This window comes from Meriones unguiculatus, chromosome 2 (assembly GCF_030254825.1).
Source record: "Meriones unguiculatus strain TT.TT164.6M chromosome 2, Bangor_MerUng_6.1, whole genome shotgun sequence".
NCBI classification, from domain to species: domain Eukaryota; kingdom Metazoa; phylum Chordata; class Mammalia; order Rodentia; family Muridae; genus Meriones; species Meriones unguiculatus.
The window spans coordinates 44,150,457-44,169,614 of record NC_083350.1 but is presented as its reverse complement, the minus strand read 5'-3'; the positions used below and the strand labels follow the sequence as shown (position 1 = coordinate 44,169,614).

The 19,158-nt window shown below is 37.0% G+C and overlaps 1 protein-coding gene across 2 annotated transcripts; it reads left to right on the top strand.

The window, feature by feature from the left end:
- The first annotated feature begins 3,111 nt into the window (after window positions 1-3,111).
- Window positions 3,112-15,810, top strand: LOC110566196 (serine peptidase inhibitor Kazal type 6). 2 transcript variants are annotated; one of them, XM_021664014.2, is made up of 5 exons: window positions 3,112-3,245; window positions 6,034-6,056; window positions 12,248-12,322; window positions 14,418-14,533; window positions 15,572-15,810. In XM_021664014.2, exons 1-5 carry the CDS (start codon window positions 3,188-3,190, stop codon window positions 15,615-15,617), a joined length of 318 nt encoding a protein of 105 aa, XP_021519689.2. In that variant the 5' UTR covers window positions 3,112-3,187; the 3' UTR covers window positions 15,618-15,810. The 2 variants fall into 2 exon arrangements, with proteins under 2 accessions (XP_021519689.2, XP_021519690.2); XM_021664015.2 differs by lacking the exon at window positions 12,248-12,322.
- Window positions 15,811-19,158: the final 3,348 nt, after the last annotated feature.

Below are 19,158 nucleotides of genomic sequence, written 5' to 3'. Positions count from 1 at the left end.
ACTGTAATTGAGCTTTCTAATCTGTGAGCCTGGGGTGTTTACTTGTACGTTTCTCTTTCTTAGAGGAACTCCAGATTGATTTCTTTTATATATGTGTTGGGTTTATAGCTTAGGAAGTTTCTGCATAGAACTTTTTTCATATGACTTTTTCAGAAGGTTTTTAGTGTCAGTTATCCTTCTCTGTTTTCTCTCCAGCACTTTGCTCTCCCGTCTCCCACCCACTTAACACTTCCTGTTCCATTATGCCCCCTTACCACTTTATATCACTGTTTTCTATCTTCCTTCCTTTGAATATTGCCAGTATGGCCTCTTACTAGTTTCCTAACCTCTGTGGGTATTCCAAATGAAACATAAATATCTAAATATTCAAGGCTAACATCCACAAATGAGAGAAAACATACACATGTGTGTCTGAGTTGGAGTTATCTCATTCAGAATGCCTCTTTCCAGCTCTATCCATTTACCTGTAAATTTCATGATTTTGTTTTCCTTAACAGCTGACTAATATTCTATTATGTAAATGTACAAAACTTTTATTATCTACTCATCTTTTCACGGGCATCTAAGCTGTTTTTATTTTCTGGTTATTTTAAATAGAACAACATAGAATCTTTGGGGTATACGCTGAGGAATGGTGGCACACACCTGTAATCCTAGTACTCGGAAGAGAGAGGCAGGCAGGTATCTGTGAGTTTGAGGTCAGCCTGTTCTACAAAGTGGGTCCAGGACAGCCAAAGCTACACAGAGAAACATTGGCAAAAAAAAAAAAAGGGGGAAATTAGCCATTTATTTTGGGAAAGGTACACAGTCTAAGACATAGGATAATATGCTTGGGAAGTATGATCACAGTGACTTAGGTAATCCATTAAAAACACGTTCATGCCAAACATGCTTCATTCTATTTCTCAAAGGTGAGAATCTTATTTCTATGCCAGAAAAAAAAAGTGAATACTAATATCAATAATGGAATTTTGAAGATAAGTTCATGAAACGTGCATTTTAAAATATTTTGGAAGTGACATTGATGATAAACAAGATGTTATATTTGTAGATAATTCATGCAAAGCCAGGAAATATCACTTCTATTGATCAAGTCTAAAGAAATTGAGAGACTAAATGAGAAATAGAGAAAAACAAAAACTCTTACAAGCATTTATGATGGAAGTCAATTAAGAAGCCTAAGACACGTAAATGTGACTCAGAAACCCACTATTATTGAGAGTATGGATATGTGTTATTATGCACACTTTGGTTCCTAGCACTCTGCAGGGTGAGGCAGGTAGGTCCTGATTTTGAGACTTGTCTTTTATACACCAACATAGTTCTTCAAAGAAATATGGAGACTCAGAAAATTTAATGAATCCTTCTCAAATCATATAGTAGATGGCAGAAGAAGAAGGCACATTGCAGGCCAATCTAGAAGCAAAGCTTATGCTTACATTTCATATCCTAGAGTTATAATCTAGAGGCAAAGCTTATGTTTACATTTCATATCCTAGAGTTATAAGCATAAAATCACTGTGTAGTTATGTTGAGTGGAAAACTGAGAAAATAAAATTTACAATAATCTGGCCACACATGGTCTTTAATCCTAACACTCGAGAGGCAGAGGCAGCTGGACTTCTATGAGTTTGGGGCCAGCATAGTCTACACAGTGAATTCCAGGCCAGCCAGTACTACACAGTGAGACCCTAACTCAAAAATAAGAATAATTCATCTTTCTTTCATTTTTGATGAAACACTAATAGATTAACTTAGGTCAAAATTTATATAAAGTAACGTTCATGTGCCAATATTAGTTATTCCATCCTAATTGTTTTTCTCTTATAATTTTCAAAAAGCTATGAAAATAGTTTTGTCACAATTGTGACTCCTTTTGATCAAAATGATGACATTCTGATTTTCAAATTGAATAGAGCCCATCAATCACTTTGAAAGACATAAATTCATCCTAATTCTTGAAGTAAATCAAGTTAACATTTCAAGTGATTTCCAAAAGGAATTCAAATGTATTGAGATAAATGAGATGTATAGTATATACACTTTTAAATGACAGACTAGAAAATTATTTGTCATATAACATGACTTACTTATGACATGATTGCACTAATTCCTTATGTTTCGACAGGGCACATTTTACACAATTTTCCTATATTTTAACTTTCTATAGTTTACTTCAGTATATTTTAAGTAGTACATTATGCTTCAAGGTAGAGTTTCCTGCTCTGACTATTTGTTAACTTTCTCTTTGTTCTTATTTCTGTTCTCTGTAAAAAGTTGTGAAACCTTACCCTTTGATGTGTCTTGCTTTCAAGGGGCCCATGATACTTACTAGGTTCATTTAACTTAAACAAAGATACAGTCCCAGATTTGAAACTTAGAATATCTAGTATAACTTTGTTTTTTAGCTTGTAGAATTAAGAAAACATTCAACATCCTATATTTCAAATTTCCAATTCAGTAACTTTTCATTTTTTAAAAGAAAATAATAATAATAATAATAATAATAATAATAATAATGCATTGGCTTATTTTTAGTTTAAAAGTTAGGATTCACTGTCATTTGACTGCAATAGTGATTTTTAAATGAGGGAATGTATTTCTGCCCTGAGATGTTCATTCTGATGAAGTTCTGGTGGCAATGAAGAATACCTGCCCCCTCAGGTACATCTTGACTCCTTGGAAAATTCAAGTCACACCCAGGAATTCTATTTTCCTGTGCTTACTCATCTGGCCACAGCCACATAAATCCTGTCTAAGAGATACACTGGGAAGTGGAACTCCAGTGGTGACTCATCTTTTTAATGCAGTGGCGCCTTAGAGGGAAAAAGCAGGGGTGCATTGGTTGCTAGGAAAATGCAGGTTACTAGAAGAAAATAACATCCTCTATTAATAAGATCTAAGGTGCGACTCACATAATTGTTTTCATTCTTAAGATTGATGGGGCACATGAGGCATTTCTTTAAGCTGGTGACATCCTCATAAATGCCCAAAGTGTATAGGACTGCATATGGTTTTAGAAGGAAACATTTATAAAGAAGGTGGGGATCCCAACTCGCTTCATGCTGTCTCTCTCTATATATATGTGTGCACATATGAGTGTGTATTCTTGGGCTTCTGGGAAGTGTCTTGACAGAGAACCTAAGCTGAGCAAAGCAGCCTTGACCTGAGTGAGCTAACTGGCACCATGAAAATAGCAGGTGTCTTTCTGCTCCTCTCTCTCGCTCTTCTCTGCTTTTTCTCAGGTGAGTTTTTCCTTACAATTAGTATCCCATAGTTACATCAAACCTAAAAGAAGAAGAATGGATCTTCCTCACATTTCAAAATTCAAATGATTTTTTGTGTGAACAAGCAGTGAGGAAAGAACATACTAATGGTGGTGACGGTAACGGTATTGGTAATGTTGGTGATGATGAAAGCAATGCTGGTAAGGATGATGAGAATGTCACTCACCGAGCATGTGCTCTGCTCTAGGCTTGGACCAAGAGCTGCTACAGATCATTGCTGATTCTTTGTAAGGGGTTTGTAGCCCTGTTCTTCATATAGGAAACTGCCATACAAGAGAAGGAAATTACTAACTTACTCATAATAAGTCGATGGAATTTAAAATTTGTATTGAGGTCTTAAAGACATCATGAGTGGTGCTTAGTTGTAAGAACAGGTGTAGAAGACAAATAATTGGCCATAAAACTAATCTTGGCTTTTCAGGGGGGGGGAAAAACTTTCCCGTCCTTTTTTATTATTTCAGAGAGACTCAAGTAATTGAAATTGAAACAGAAAGGGGAATAGAAACTCAATGTGGAGCTTTGAAAAGAAGGTAAAGAGCCTTAGAACGAAGAAACATATGAAGCAAGACAAGTAAATTGTTCTTCAAATGGGCAATATCTTGGACCACTTGCTCTAAATGAACAATAGACATGCATTTTGTCAACTGAGGTGGTTCAGAGTCACATTGTAAGGAAATATTTATCTGGAGATGAAAAGATTCCATTTCCAGGCCAAAGGCACAGTTGATGGGCACAGCCTTTTTTTTTTTTTTTTTTTTTTTTTTTTTTTTCATTTATTGTCTCATTTTTGGTCTATTGTTAGTGGACAGAGTGTCCTTTGTGGAAAATAGACCCATGGCAAGTTCCCAATGAAATCCTGCATCAACTAAAGAAATTTCTCAGTCTTTTTAGATACCTTTTCCTGTGTATATGAAAATAAGCTTTGGGATATGAGGGTGCTTCAGTGGCTAATGTATCCTTTTCTGGGACAGTAGATGACAAACTTTGTTTTCAGGGTTTTTAAGTCATGGAAGACTTTGAAAAAAAAAAAAACTCTGTGAGGTTAGGTAGAAGCTCACTGTACTTAGTCATATTTACCGAAAAAAGTACTTGTAAAATACATATTAAAATTAGATGAAAGATTCCTGTAATATTATCAAGTAAGTTTGACGGTTAAAACTGAACTATTCTAAACATTCTCCTGAGATAGCAGAAAGTTAGACCTATGTTAAGACTCAGTCCCTGAAGTCAGTTGTTACCCTTTGTAGCTTTTCCTGGTAAAGTTGGATTTACTCTAACAAGATCTGGTTGACTGAGCTCTCCAGAGCAGGGATGCTTCATTAACACATCAGCCTTCATTCATGGTAATAACATGCTCAAGGAAGTCAATGCTAAAACTGAGAAAATGAATTTAAGTCTTAGCCTTGCCATTATTCAACTCTGTGATCTTTCCGAATTTTCTTTTCCTTGTGTTAAGTCAAAATAGAGAATAAGCACTCCTATATGGGGAATTAGGTGAGAAAATGCATATAAACAGCTCAACATAGTAGACAGGTCACAATAAATGTTCAATAAATGTCTATGTAATGCCATAATTAAAAATAACAAAGAATAGTTTTTCTTTATGTATTGCCAATATGAAATTAGCTTCTGCCTGGCTGTTTCCTAAATATGAAACAGTGGGCAAATCCCCCATCTTCCAAGCACAGTTGTTTTTTGTTTTTTTTTCAAAGTGAAACGACTGAAAATTGAAATAATTAAATTCCTAAGAACATTAAAAAAAATCACGGATAGGATTTACAAAAATATTGACTCCCCGGAATGTCTGGTTTCATAATTCGTGACTTTCACAGGAGGTAGCAGAAGCCTCTGAACTCTTAATAGTCACCTACTCTGCCAGTGATGAATCAGCGCTGCTGGAGCAGGTTTTGGAAGAGACAATGAGGCCCCTATAAAATTCGAAAGCTGTGGCTTTCCCTACATCCACTAAGACATCGCTCTTAGAAGCATGCTGGCAATCATTCCTGAGTGCTGGCCCCACGCTGGATGCAGCTTCAGTCTATACCTCCTCCTTGAGGAAGCCTTGGGCTTGCTTACACGCCTGAAAGCTGTTGGTGCATTCACAGCTGCACGGAAAGGGCTGCATATCTAAAACCACAAATGTTACTATTAAGAAGGAAGAAGAAGAGGAGAAGTAAGACTACACAGGGACCCATCTTCGGGAATTTAGAGGAATGGAGAAGGCACAGAAAATGAGGCACTGGAATGAGAATGGGTAGGTCTTTAAGAACACATAATCGGATCCTACCTTTAAAACTGAGATTTGGCAGAAAGGACAGGCGAGCAATCCTGAGTGCGAAAAACATCAAACGTCCCCCACTGTCCACGACACATGCTTCTGACAGAAAACGCAAGGGCTGTGCTTGGGATGCTGGTTAGAGGAGTGTTTCCAATTCACCTTCATGAAGTAGGGCCACGGATGATAGGGTCACTCCCAGAGTGAACAAAAATGAGTCAAGGCTGTGACATGAATCTCTAGATCTTAATCCTCCATCTTTCACTTAACTCTAATTCCCAACAAGAGTATCCCATCATGGTCCTCTGCTCCCTAAGAAGAGAGCAGACAGGAAAATAAGACACACTGAGGCTTTATGACATGGCCAACAGCTGGGAAGAGCTGAACACAATTCTGTCAAATTTGAAAAGTCTCACTTTTTGCACTTTCAGAAATTACAGAGTTTCGAATTTGTGCTTTTTTCTTTTTCAGGTGCCTTCAGTCAAGGAGAACAGGTTAGTACCTATCTGTCTCTATTTTTTTGGACTAGGCAGTGTATAGCTGCTATTCCCTGAATAAAACGAGGTTTGTTGATGCAATGAAAGAAGGGGGACGTGAACAGAAAGGCCAAATCAAGAAACAATAAGATTTCAAAATATAGTTTCTCATCTCAAAAAATTTTAAATTTAAAGGTGCTTAAACCTACATTTTTATACATTGTCAGAGTGCTGGGATTATATACAAATATAGGCTGGGTATGAAAATAAGTTTATGTGTGGACTTTATTTTATCTTTTTTTATTTTTTATTTTTTATTAATTACAGTTTATTCACTTTGTATCCTCCCATAAGCCCCTCCCTCCTCTCTCCCAGCCACACCCTCCCTCCCCCCTCTTCTCGCTTGCCCCTCCCAAGTCCACTGATAGGGGAGGTCCTCCTCTCCTTCCTTCTGATCTTAGTCTATCAGATTATGTCTGGACTTTAACCAGACCACTGAGAAAAAAAGTTACTCAGTTCTCAAGGCCGAAAATGCAACAGCTTTTAAGCTAAGCACTAATATTCACTCTACAGAACTGCAATTATTACTAAGTTTCACAAACAAGGCAAAAATCATTTGGAAAACTGTAAACATTATGTGTGAATTAGTTACTGATACGTAATCCACTCTGATAGAGCTAGAAGGGAGATCTTTGGTTTTTGTTTTTACAAAAATAAGAAATAAACCTAGTTTTGTGTATGCAGCATGCACAGTCTGCAACATCCAAACGCAATGCAAGGTGGGGTTAAAATCAGCTTGGGCACAAACTTCATCCATTAAGGTTCTTGTTTTGTTTTGTTTTGCCTTGGGGCTTTGTTTTTGTTTTATTTGTTTGGTTTTGTTCTGTTTTGTTTTGCTGTTGTTCTTAGGTTTGTTAGACAGAATTCTCTCTCTTTTTTTGTTTTTATCTAACTACTGAAAACTTCCACAAACAAGTGCTATTTGCCCTGCTGGTCCTGCTAATTTGGTTGGACATTTCAACTTGATTTGGCTACAAGCTTTTTAAGTCTGAGAGTGCCCAAGAACTTTTGGCATCAAAATTTCCATTGGGCATTCAATGAAGTTTAAAAAACTGCTTTTCAACTCTGGTGTATGCATTATATTCTTTTGTTTATTTTATTAATTTTACTACCTCACAATTTAAGATGCATCTTAAAATTGGTGGTAGCTTGTAATTTGTCCACAAGTGTATGTATTTGTATAATCAACATATACATATGTGTTTGTGTTTGAAGGTGTATATCCTAAAATTATGTAATCAAATAAGCGTCATACTACAACTTACACTGAATTTAGAAGCAAACCAAAAGGACCTAAGACTCAATGTGTTTCATACATTAAACAGTAAAAAGTTAATAAACTATTGCACATAAATCTACATAATTCTAAAAGATTTGACATTTGACCCTACACGTCACTTCCTTCCTTGGGATTTTCATTTCTGAGAGTTTAATTATGTTTCATATCGGTCATGTATTATTTGCCATTTATCCTGTTCTTTTACATTAGTCTGCTTGTCTAGGGTCACCTGACATGTTTTCTAAATACACAGATCCTCATGGAAGATGTTGAGCAACAGTTGAATTGTTAAGGGGTATGAATTTGCATTTTAAACAACTTCACACAGGATACCTATAAAAAAACAAAATCTAGCAATTAAAAAATAATGACAGCAACCAAGGTAGATTAGGATGGACTGGTGTTTAAGTCAGACAATGTGAATGAAATCTAATTCAAAGTTACTTGCCATGTGTTTTGCTTGCTCTTTCTCGTCTCAATACCTCTGTTTCCACATCTTTAGGAGGAAGGTTGAGGTCCATTGTTACCCAAAAACTCTTTAAGCTCTAAATATTTGAATAATTAGGAATCAAGCCTGCACTGCCAAGGCTTCTGCTTAGAAATTATAAAGTACAAGGGAGGTTTTGCTCTCCCAGACCACACCCAAGTGGCCTTCTCTTCCTTCTTCTTGGCCAGAGGGATAGTTGGGCCAAAGGAATGACTGATGTTAGGAACATGCCAGTTCAAATCAGACCCAGCCAAGACAAAGGGAAGTCAGGTTTCCTCCAGTACTCCAACATTCCAGTACCCAAGTCATTCTTCCCAGGCCATGAGTTTTTTTCATGACACATCTTCCTGGAGATTATAGTTTGCACTCCTAATTATAGGCCTTTTCAAATTTCACATTAATTTACAACCATTCTTCAAGGTATCAGGGCGTGTTTGGTCACACACATAAATAGAAGCTTGGCACTGGGAAGGCTGAGGCAGGAGGAACATCTAAATTTAAGGCTATCCTGGTTATTGTAACAAATTCCTGAGCAGACAAGCCTAGGCCCCGACAGAATGAAAGCTCTCTGCTTTCCCATTCTTTTGTACTTTCCAAGGCTCAAAGTTTGGGTGTCAGATCCTTAAAGAGTCATTCAAATGTATAACCTTAGCAGCTGGTTCCTCTGTAGAGCTTTTTGGGGTAACTAAGCATGATATTTTAAGGTAAAGTCTGATTAATTTTAATACATTTGTAAAACAACGTTCCACTACCAAGATGGGTTTGAAGTTTGTGTATCTTTCCAAGTACCTTGGTTTTACATAAAATTAATGTACCGACAATATTGAAATGCAGTTTGGAGGTGTTAGACAGCATCCACAGTGTAACCACAGAGGGGACCTGGAAGCCTGACAAACAGTGTGGATTAAGTCTAACAGCAGCAGGAAGCGGGTAGAATCAAGGTCCAAGACTGCTGAGTCTGTATTGACTTGGTTGTAATCAGCTGTAGAGAGCCACCATGCAGTCTTGGTAAAGGGCTTCGAGAAGTGCTATTTTTTTATGAATTTGATTTGGTAATCACGGTCGTCCTGTCTTATGCAAAGAGTATGATAAAAACAATAGTTTAAAATAACCTTTCTCCAAATGTAGGAAGGTTGATACTAGTAGGAAATGATTAGAACTGAACTTACGGTATTGGTCCAGACCAGAAATATTAAAGACTTTTACAGGTAATAAATTAGAATTAGCAAAAAAGTAAAGTTAAGAAAGAAAGAAAAAAAGAGCACATTTCAAAGTGGAAAATGGCAGCCTCAGTAAGAGAGGAGGCTGAGGCCTTGAGGATTGGTGCTTCCATGGAAATGGAACAATTGGAATACAAGGCTAGGTAAGAGAAAGAAGAGCACATGCTTCAGAAATAAATAACTCTTAGCTATGAATTAATTTTCATATGTCAGGTTTCTCAATCCTCTGGTAAAAAGTGAAGAAGAAGGGAGCTGACCTCTTATCAGGTTAGGACGTTTTAAAAATCTTTGGGTGATCAGTAGTTGCATATATCACAAGAAGCTAGTAAAACATTTATTAGTATCCAGTATGTCTATTCTCATAAGCATCTGAGAGCACATGCCAAGAGAATAGAGGCACATGAACGAGGGAGGAGGGTGAGGCTAGAGGACTTGTTCTCAGCCTTTCTAATGCTGCCACCCTTCAATACAATTCCTCTCATGATGGTCCCCATAAAACCATATCCCTTGCTATGTCATAACTATAATTTTGCTACTTTTATGAATTGTAATGTTTTCCAATGATCTTCAGCAACAATCTTCAGTGAAAGGGTCCTTCAACCCCCAAAGGGCCTACAACCCACAGGTTAAGAACCCCTTGTCTAGACAGAGATGGCTAAGAAGACTGGATTTGGTAAAGGGTGGATTAGGAATTTCCTGGGAAATTTTTTAAACACGAGGAGTGGGAGAAGAAATCATTTTCTACTCTAAGTCCCTGTGCTTTGTGTGGGAGAATGCACGCTTTCATTGGCCTGATCTGGAAAATGATTAAAATATTAATCATCCTGAATCTTTAGTTGACTTCATGAGCATATGTGCTCAAATTTCAATAAAAGCACATATTTCTATTGTCCCTATTAATGAGTATGACTAGTCTGGATCCTTAAATGTCATGCGATTCTAGAAAAATTTTAGTAGACAACAATTCTTTGAAGAACAAAAAGGGGTCAGGCCAGTACTTGGTTTGCTGCCTAAGACCCTGACAGAAGCCATGAATTTCAAAGAAGATCAAATGAAAATTCCTGTTGAATGTGAAAGCAATCCAAACAATACTAAAAATAAATCTTATTAAAATAGGAAAGCAATCACTCAAAAATTCTGGGAAGGGATACAACCTACCTGGCTGGAGTTTATGAAAACATGCTTCCACGTGGAAATTGATTCAGCTCTTTTGAGGCATTTTTCTTAGATCCAGAGGGTATTTCAGTTCTCCTGACTCTAAATGTTCCATGAATGGCATCTAAGTGGGGAAAAGGTAACCTGCCAGCTCCCCCAATCTAGATCTGCTTTGACTTCCAATAAGAAGCCCATCATTTGGATGTCACTCAAGAGTCTATAACTAAATTAAAAGGAAGAAATTCAAGCAGATGAAAGGCATGGCAGTAATAATTCTTTTTAAAATTCTTTTCAAAAAAATTTATTTATTATTTATTATAGCTTATTCATTTTGTATCCCATCTGTGGCCCCCTCCCTCATCTCCTCCTAATGCCACCCTCCCTCCCTCTTCACCTCCTATGCCCCGCCCCAAGTCCACTAATAGGGGAGGTCCTCCTCCCCTTCTATCTTATCCTAGACTATCAGGTCTCATCAGGAATGGCTGCATTGTCTTTCTCTGTGGCCTGGCAAGGCTGCACCCCCCACAGACAAAGGTGGTCAGAGAGCCTGTCACTGAGTTCATGCCAGAGACAACCTCTCCTCCCCTTACTAAGGAACCCAAATGGAGACTGAGTCTACAGGCTACATCTGAGAAAAAAAAAAAAAAAAACAGAATGGCTAAAAAAAATCCTGTATAATAATAGATCTGGAGGTCTCTCCCTCCCTTATCGCAAGCTGTACTAACAGTAATAAAAACTGTATGGTACTAGCATAGAAACAGAATGGTGGATCTATGGACTTGGATAGAAGACCCAGATATAAACCCATTCATACAGATACTTTTTTTTGACAAAGAAGCCACAACAATACAATGGAAAAAATATAACATCTTCAACAAATGGTGCTGGTCTAATTGGATGTCTACAAGCAATAATTCTTAATATTTTTCTTCATGTGGTAGGAGCTATGGCCTACTTTTATCCCTTGCAGTGCCTTATAGAAGGGTTTTCTGTTTGTTTGTTTGTTTGTTTTAGCAGGGCTTTTAAATATAACTACAGTGGCATTTTTTTTTTACCTCTGCAACACCCAGGTTGGTCTTTTCAGTTTAATGCAGAGGCTTTTCTAGATATAAAAGAAGCATTGAGGCAAGGAGAAGCATGTTTCCATCCAGCTGAAGAACTGAAGACAGAAAACCTTCAATGAAAGAAGCCATTGTTATTTCTCAGATCATCTGAGCTAGAAAGGCCACTGGAAAAGTACCCAGTACATGAAAAAGACCATGTTGTTTGAGTGGAAACAGCAAAGACTGCATTTTCTTTAATGGGCCACTGAGAATTTGACCATGTTCCAATGAGTATATGAGTGACACGAATTGGATTTGTTGGGTTATTCTGCTTTCGTTTTTTGTTTTGTCTGTTTGATTGGTTGGTTCTCTTTTGGGGAGAGCACAAGAGTGGGATGGTGGACTTGGGGAGAATGAAAAGTGAGTGTGATTGGGATGCATTGTACAAAATTTCCAAATAATTAATAAAAATACTATGTTTTGTGCGGTGAAGAAACCTGCAGTGAGGAGACTTATTCCTGCAGTCTAGTCCAGGACCATACCAAACATTCCACGATGCCTATGCAAATCCTACGTCACATTCGGTTTCTGAGGCCCTGAGAGCCTGGAAGCCAGGCAGAGCAGGTGGCTGAGGGATGCTTTCTTCATGGAAGTAAGGGATTAACAGGAACTGCTTCACCTCAGATAACACAGCCAATAATAAGAAAGTTCTAGAGCATGATTCTCAGTTCACTTCTGGGGTCTTGAAGAGTCCCACTGTTAGCAGTATGGGAGCTAGCTGACCTGAGGCAGCTTGTTCACATGTCAGTTAGTGTGAATTTGTTTACTAAAACCCTTAGCCCTTCCAAATTTTTTTCCAGTAGGCAAGAGAAGGTAATAAGAGAGACTGAGGAGGGCTGAGGGGATGAGGATACTGAAAGTGAATGTTTTCCCCAAGTGCCTGTCTTTATATCTGCTTTCCAAAGGACAAAAGAGGCTGGATCACGAGATCAGAAGGCCGATTGCCAAAGAAAAGTGTGTTAAGGCGTCGTCTCTTTCAAGTAAGAGGCTTTCTTATTTATTTCCCTTAATGTCTGAGATTACAGATCCAGGTGCCTTCTGCTCAGCTTGCACACAGATGGCAGGTTTTTCCTGTGGCATTTGTCACACGCTGTGCTGCAGTCACATCATCGCGTCTCTCTCCTCTTAAAGAAGATGCAATGGTGTGCTGGCTGGAAAGCAAGCAATTCCTTTGTCTGACCAGCATCCAGCACTGTGCCTTCTATACTCTTGTTACTCCTTGAGCATTTGCTGACTAAATGAAAGACCAAAAACAACACTGCAGTTCACATTCTTCTTTTGAGTCTCAAGGACATATCTGTGAACATGTATGATAATGATTTAAATTTCTGAGGAAAAAAAATGTGTTTAGAGTGTAAAATATTCTCCAGATGTTCTGGATGCAACTCTATTTGAATTTTTTTAAAAAAGATTATTTACATGGGAGAAATATAGAGGGAAGTTTTATTTTGGCACGTAAAGGAAGGCCGACACCACACTCCCTCACCTGAACAGTATAAGATGTCAAATTTCAACCAAAAAAAAATGTGCAATTGATGTTCTTAGGGGCTTTAAACTTGATGTATATGCTTGTTTTAAAAACACAATTGTATGGCTATTTCACTGTAGATTTTACCAATCAAAACTGAGATAAGTTTGTCAGTATATAATGACGTCTGTCATCTTAAACAAGAGATGACCTCTTGCCAAGGCCCATAGATTTCACTACTATCCCATCTTAAAAGCAAAGATTTGTGCATACAGTATATGACACAACGTTATAAGGCAACATAGATAAAATATAATAAAATGTTACTTTAGTGAAGTTAACATACCTATTACCTCACATCAATAACCATCTTGTGTTTTATCTTAACAACATTTAAATCTCATCAGTTAGCTGGAATTCTAATACAATTTTGGTATACAAATTTAGCATTTATGTTATACATTAGAACTGATAAGCTATATTAATGAAAACTGTGTGTCCTCATTATAAGTGTGGTCAAGGATACAAAGTGATACTGAGACTAATTCTTTCAATAAGGAGTATTATTATTCAACTGTAGTAGATTATTGGAAATTCTGGATCCAAAAATGAGAAGTAAGGTGTTCAAGTACAGCTAAGGCACTCAATTCTAGACATTCTCTAGTCCCTTCTCCCTGCTGGCTAAGAGAACTCAACATATCTCTCATGGAAACTAGGCTCAGCTGAAGTGACCTCCTTGAAAGTGATGTACTTTTTTGGAGACACTGAAAAGTATGAGGACGTTACTTTAATGGAACTAGAACGAGATTAATGCTAGCTGACTTCGTTCATATATAAATAACACTCCATTACTGCTAGCTGATATTTGGAAGCTTTTTGTTCAGTGGATTTCATATTATTAATATCTTAGAAATAAAAGTACACCAAGTATCAATTCTATTACTCTCAGATTAGAAAGTATCTTACTGCTACTAATCACATTATTTTATTTGTGCAATCAATAGGGTATGTTACCATGCTTTTTCTGTGATATCATTTCTTAATTGGACATAACAAATGTTCTCATGTGACTGAATGAAGCAACAGGATCCTTCTAAACATAGCAGCTTAGGGGACCATTAATACATTACTATAGCAGTTAGCAAAGTTCAAATTCTACAAAAAGATTATTAGAGCAAATTAATATGAAGACAAAATTTTATTTTCAATATATAATAAATGTATGGTATTGCATCCAGGAAAGACTAACAAGCTTCATGTAATGTCTAGCAATTTCCCTGCAGTCATATTTTGATAGTATGCAGAAGTACTGTTAGGGTATATTAACATAGTACATGTGATAAAAGAATGGGTATGTATAACCCAAAATTAACCTCAACTAGATCAATTTAACGTTGGAACAAAAAGTTTTACTTATAAGCATTTGACCTCATTGATTTACTTGTAAGTATAATAATGTATGTCTCAAGTTTCCGTGTCTTAATAAAATGTCTCAGTGAAACAATATGTCCTATGTAAGTATCTTTCAGGGTGCACTACATAAAGGTCCTGCTCCACATCATCAGTTCATTAGATAGGATATTAATGATGCTCTTTTTCCATTGTAGATCAACTGTGGCGAGTTCCGTGACCCCAAGGTCTTCTGCACTCGGGAATCTGATCCACTCTGTGGCTCTGATGGCCAGACATACGGGAATAAATGTGCCTTCTGCAAGGCCTTGGCGTAAGTATTGTTCTCCCTACACCTGTGCCTCATGAGAATAAACTTCCAAAGTCAGACTAAGATTTTCATGAGCTAGCCTAGAAACGTCTCTCCATATATCCTACAGAGACCGAAAATGTAATTTTCAGAAAATGGATTACTAATAAATGTCTCAAAAGTAAATACAACTTGCATAACAAATTATTTCAAAACATTTTAACTACTTTGTAACTATTATAATGCATTTGGGGAATTCTTTGTAATACATTTTGCATATAGCAATTTACTTTTAATAATTCTCACACTTTTATCATTTCATTTTAAATATTTATTCACTTTTATTTTCTGTGCATAAGTGTTTTGCCTGCATGTATGTCTGTGCACATGAGCATACCTGGCACACAGGGAGGCCCAAAGAGGGTATCAGACCACCTGAAACTGGAGTTACCGATGGTTGTAAACTGCCCTACGGGGTTTGAGACTCAAACCAATGACTCTTAAGAGCAGTCAGTGTTCTTAAACACTGAGCCATCTTTCCAGCCCCACTTTTTCTTATTTAAAAAATAATTTATGATGTCAATATTGATTTCAACATGTAATCAGCAGATTAATATGTGATATATCTGTGCAATTCATTTCAAATTTCTCTCAGCCTAAGTTCAAGGAGAAGGGTGAGATTTGAATGAATGAATTGACATGTACTTGATAAAACCTGCATGTGCAGCCTGCTATAAATAGCAAAATGCTTCAATGTTTGGTTCATTTTCCAGAACAGAACCATGACTTATTGTTTATTGGCATCATTTCTCCTCCCATCTACTTTTCTTTCTTTGACAATGAGTAATGGATATTGAAAGCTCCAAGGACTAACAGCTGAGACTGGTTTAAGATTCTTGCCCTACACAGGTTGATGAGGGCCTTCAATTAACTTCTGTTGACTAGCAGCATAGTTAGCAACAAAATACAATGAGCAGATGGGCGGTGCCATATTTAATGCTGCTCTGGGCTGTGTCAAACACTGAAGATATTCCAATAAGTATATGTTTGTCTTTTTTATAGGAAAAGTTCTGGAAAGATCAACTTGAAACATCATGGAAAATGCTGAATTTTAGCCGGTGTTTTGTGCCAGCTTGCCTAGTTCCCTTTTTTTTTTTTTTTTTCTGCTTTTTGCTTTTCTCTGGCAAATCCCATAAATTCATGAAAAAAATAAAACACAGCTTTTTCTGTGTGTGGGTGCTATGTAAGTCAATACATTGATTTCCTTTGACTTTTCAATAAAGCAAAATCTGCAGAATTGATTACAGTTTTGTCTGAGATTAATATAAAAACTTATACAACAAAGAATAATGAATGTGATTCATTAATTTGAATAAAAATCTTCCTTTCCTCATCAAAATACACCGTTCACCACAATGGAGGCCTGCAAAAAAGTGACTCTCTTCTGCTTTTGGAATTTGCATGACAATAATAAAGCTTATATCAATGTTATTCTATAGTATGCTATTTAAATATTAGATCAAGGATGTTGGTGTTTATTAATTTCAGGAAAGTTATTTTACATAAAAGCAAAATATTATGTATGAAGCTTGTTTTCACCTCTCTTTAAATAGTGTGTGTGGACTGTGTAATATTTAAATACCTACAGTATTTGGCTTTTTTAAAACATCACTAGGCATTCCAAAGTAAAGAAATGCTCAAACTGAACAGTGAATAGTTAACGAATGCTGATTATTCAATAAAAATATGTGAAAATTTTCTTAAAGAGAGCTTCATTGTAAAATGGGAAAAAATGTGTAAATTGTTAGGAATCCAAAGACCTACAGCAATTAGTTACTTGCCAAAGAAATCAATTTTAATTAAAAAAAAAAAAAACCTAACAATTACAACAGTCCTTTCAATAAGCCAGTCCTAGTCCATAGAGTTACTCCATTCTATGAAAACTCGAAATCTTCATGTAGAGGTTCATCTAGTTCCCAGAAATTGGCATGAAGTCTTGGGAACCAGTCATTTCAATACTTTTTTGCACTAGAATAGGATTTTTAAAATAATGCCTTCCAGAAGAAAAATCTCATTTAACACATATCAGGATTCATTTGAATGCAATGACTTTCACTCTGTTAAAACCTTTTCATGGATGTTCAGTCTGTTCTAGATGCTTACAATAACACCTGTAAATGTAAATAAGAAGAACCAGTAGCTCTTCAATCACAAATTAGATTTACATTTATTGATGGAAAATAAAAATAAAGTAGAAAAAAATAGAAGTAATAAATATGATAAAAACAACATAGTAAGATGGAATGTGATATATGCTACAGGAAAAATATTAAGTAGAATCTGTTAATATGGGTGAAATTCTTAGGGAGGACTCATATTCAATGACAATATTGTTTGGTGGTTAGAGTCACTCTTACTAGCAAGACCTGTTGATGAGAGAATTGCCCTAGCAGGTATCTTGAATAAGAGCAAAGCAAGAAGCTAGGTCACAATCCTTGAGTTTGAGAACGCTTAGTTTGTTCTAGTTGATACCCTGGAGCTAAGGAAGATTTTGTTGAAAAGCAAACAACAGATGACCCGGGCAGAGAATAATAAACCCAAATTTTGAAGCACGGTTATTGCTCAGCCTTTGACTTTGACCTTCATGTTTGTATGTTTGTAACTGTAAATGTTAAGATCAAATGTCTGACTTAGATCAGAATATTTACCTCAATGGTAGAGCACTAGCCTAGCATGCACAAGGTCCCGTGTTTCTTCTCCAGTACCACTAAATAAGTACACACATAGGTACAATTAGAATCTCAAATATATTGGGGGCATGTAGATATTACCCTTTGTGAATATGATCAAAGTATATCTAGACAGATTGGAGTGTTATGAGTGACTAAATAAAGATCCAAGAAATTGTTTAGGTTATGCAAGAAAAAGCACATAGGCATGTGTTTCCATGTCTTAAAAGTATCCCCTTAAAAAATAAAGATAACTATATAAAATACAATTGGGATATAATGATAAGAGGGTGGGATTTCAGTCAATGCAACGCAATGTAAATCATGACTCTTAAATAAAATTATAAAGTTATTTGTCTTTTTTTGCTGTTAAGATTTTAGGCATGAACGACTAAATTCAATCAAGATGTAGGTTAGGTTAGGTTTTAGCTTACTTGTTAACTTGCGAAATGAAACTACCACCTTCCAGCTATACCACTCCTAGGCATATAACCAAAAGACCCTCAGTTATACAACAAGGACATTTGCTCAACCATGTTTGTAGCAGCTTTATTGTAATAGCCGGAAGCTGGAAACAGCCCAGATACCCCTCAGTGGAGGAATGGATACAGAAATTGTGGTACATCTGCACAATAGAATATTACTCAGCAATAAAAAAAAACAAGGACATCATGAAATTTCCAGGCAAATGGTGGGAACTGGAAAAGATCATCCTGAGTGAGGTATCCCAAAAGCAGAAAGACTCACAGGGTATATACTCACTCATAAGTGGATATTAGACATATAATATAGGATAAACATACTAAAATCTGTACACTTAAAGAAGCTATTCAAGAAGGAGGACTCTGGCTAAGATACTCAATCCCCATTCAGAAAGGCAAAGAGGATGGACATCAGAGGAGCAAGAAAACAGGAAACAGGACAGGAGCCTATCACAGAGGGCCTCTGTAAGGCTCTACCCTGTAGAGTATTGAGGCAGATACTCATAGCCAAACTTTGGGCAGTGTAGGTAATCTTATGAAAGAAATAGAGACAGTAAGACCTGGAGAGGACAGGAGCTCCACAAGGAGAGCAACAGATCCAAAAAGTCTGGGCACAGGGGTCTTTTCTGAGACTGATACTCCAACCAAGGACTACTCGTGGAGATAACCTAGAACCCCTGGACAGATGTAGCCCATGGCAGTTCAGTGTCCAAGTGGGTTCCCTAATAATGGTAACAGGGACTGTCTCTGACATGAACTCAGTGGGTGGCTCTTTGATCACCTCCTCCTGAGGGGGGAGCAGCCTTACCAGTCCACAGAGGAAGACAATGAAGCCAGTCCATATGAGACCTGATTGACTAGGTTCGGAGGGAAGTGGAGGTGGACCTCCCCTGTCAGTGGACTAGATATTTTGGTTCTGTTGCTCTTCTTGTGGAGCTCCTGTCCTCTCCATGTCCCACATCTCCCCCTTCTTTCATAGGGTTCTCTGCATGCTGCAAAAAGTTTGGTTGAGAGTCTCAGCATCCGTCCAGATTAGCTTCCTTAGGTGTACAGATTTTAGTATGTTTATCCTATATTATATGTCTAATATCCACTTATGAGTGAGTGTATACACTGTGTGTCTTTCTGTTTCTGGGATACCCCACTCAAGGTCTTTTCCTGTTCCCACCATTATCTGCAAATTTCATGATGTCCTTGTTTTTATTGCTGAGTAATATTCAATTGTGTAGATGTACCACAATTTCTGTATCCATTCCTCAACTGAGGGGCATCTGGGCTGTTTCCAGATTCTGGTTATTACAAATAAAGCTGCTACAAACATGGTTGAGCAGATGTCCTTGTTGTATACTTGAGTGTCTTTTGGATTTATGCCTAGGAATGGTATAGCTGGATCTTGAAGAAGCACTATTCCTAATAGTCTGAGAAAGTGCCAGATTGA

Coding starts and splice junctions, on each gene's coding strand:
- LOC110566196 (XM_021664014.2), top strand. CDS start 3,188: ATGAAAATAGCAGGTGTCTTTCTGCTCCTCTCTCTCGCTCTTCTCTGC. Junction 12,323..14,417: donor TAAGGCGTCGTCTCTTTCAA/GTAAGAGGCTTT, acceptor TTTCCATTGTAG/ATCAACTGTGGCGAGTTCCG. Junction 14,534..15,571: donor GCCTTCTGCAAGGCCTTGGC/GTAAGTATTGTT, acceptor TCTTTTTTATAG/GAAAAGTTCTGGAAAGATCA.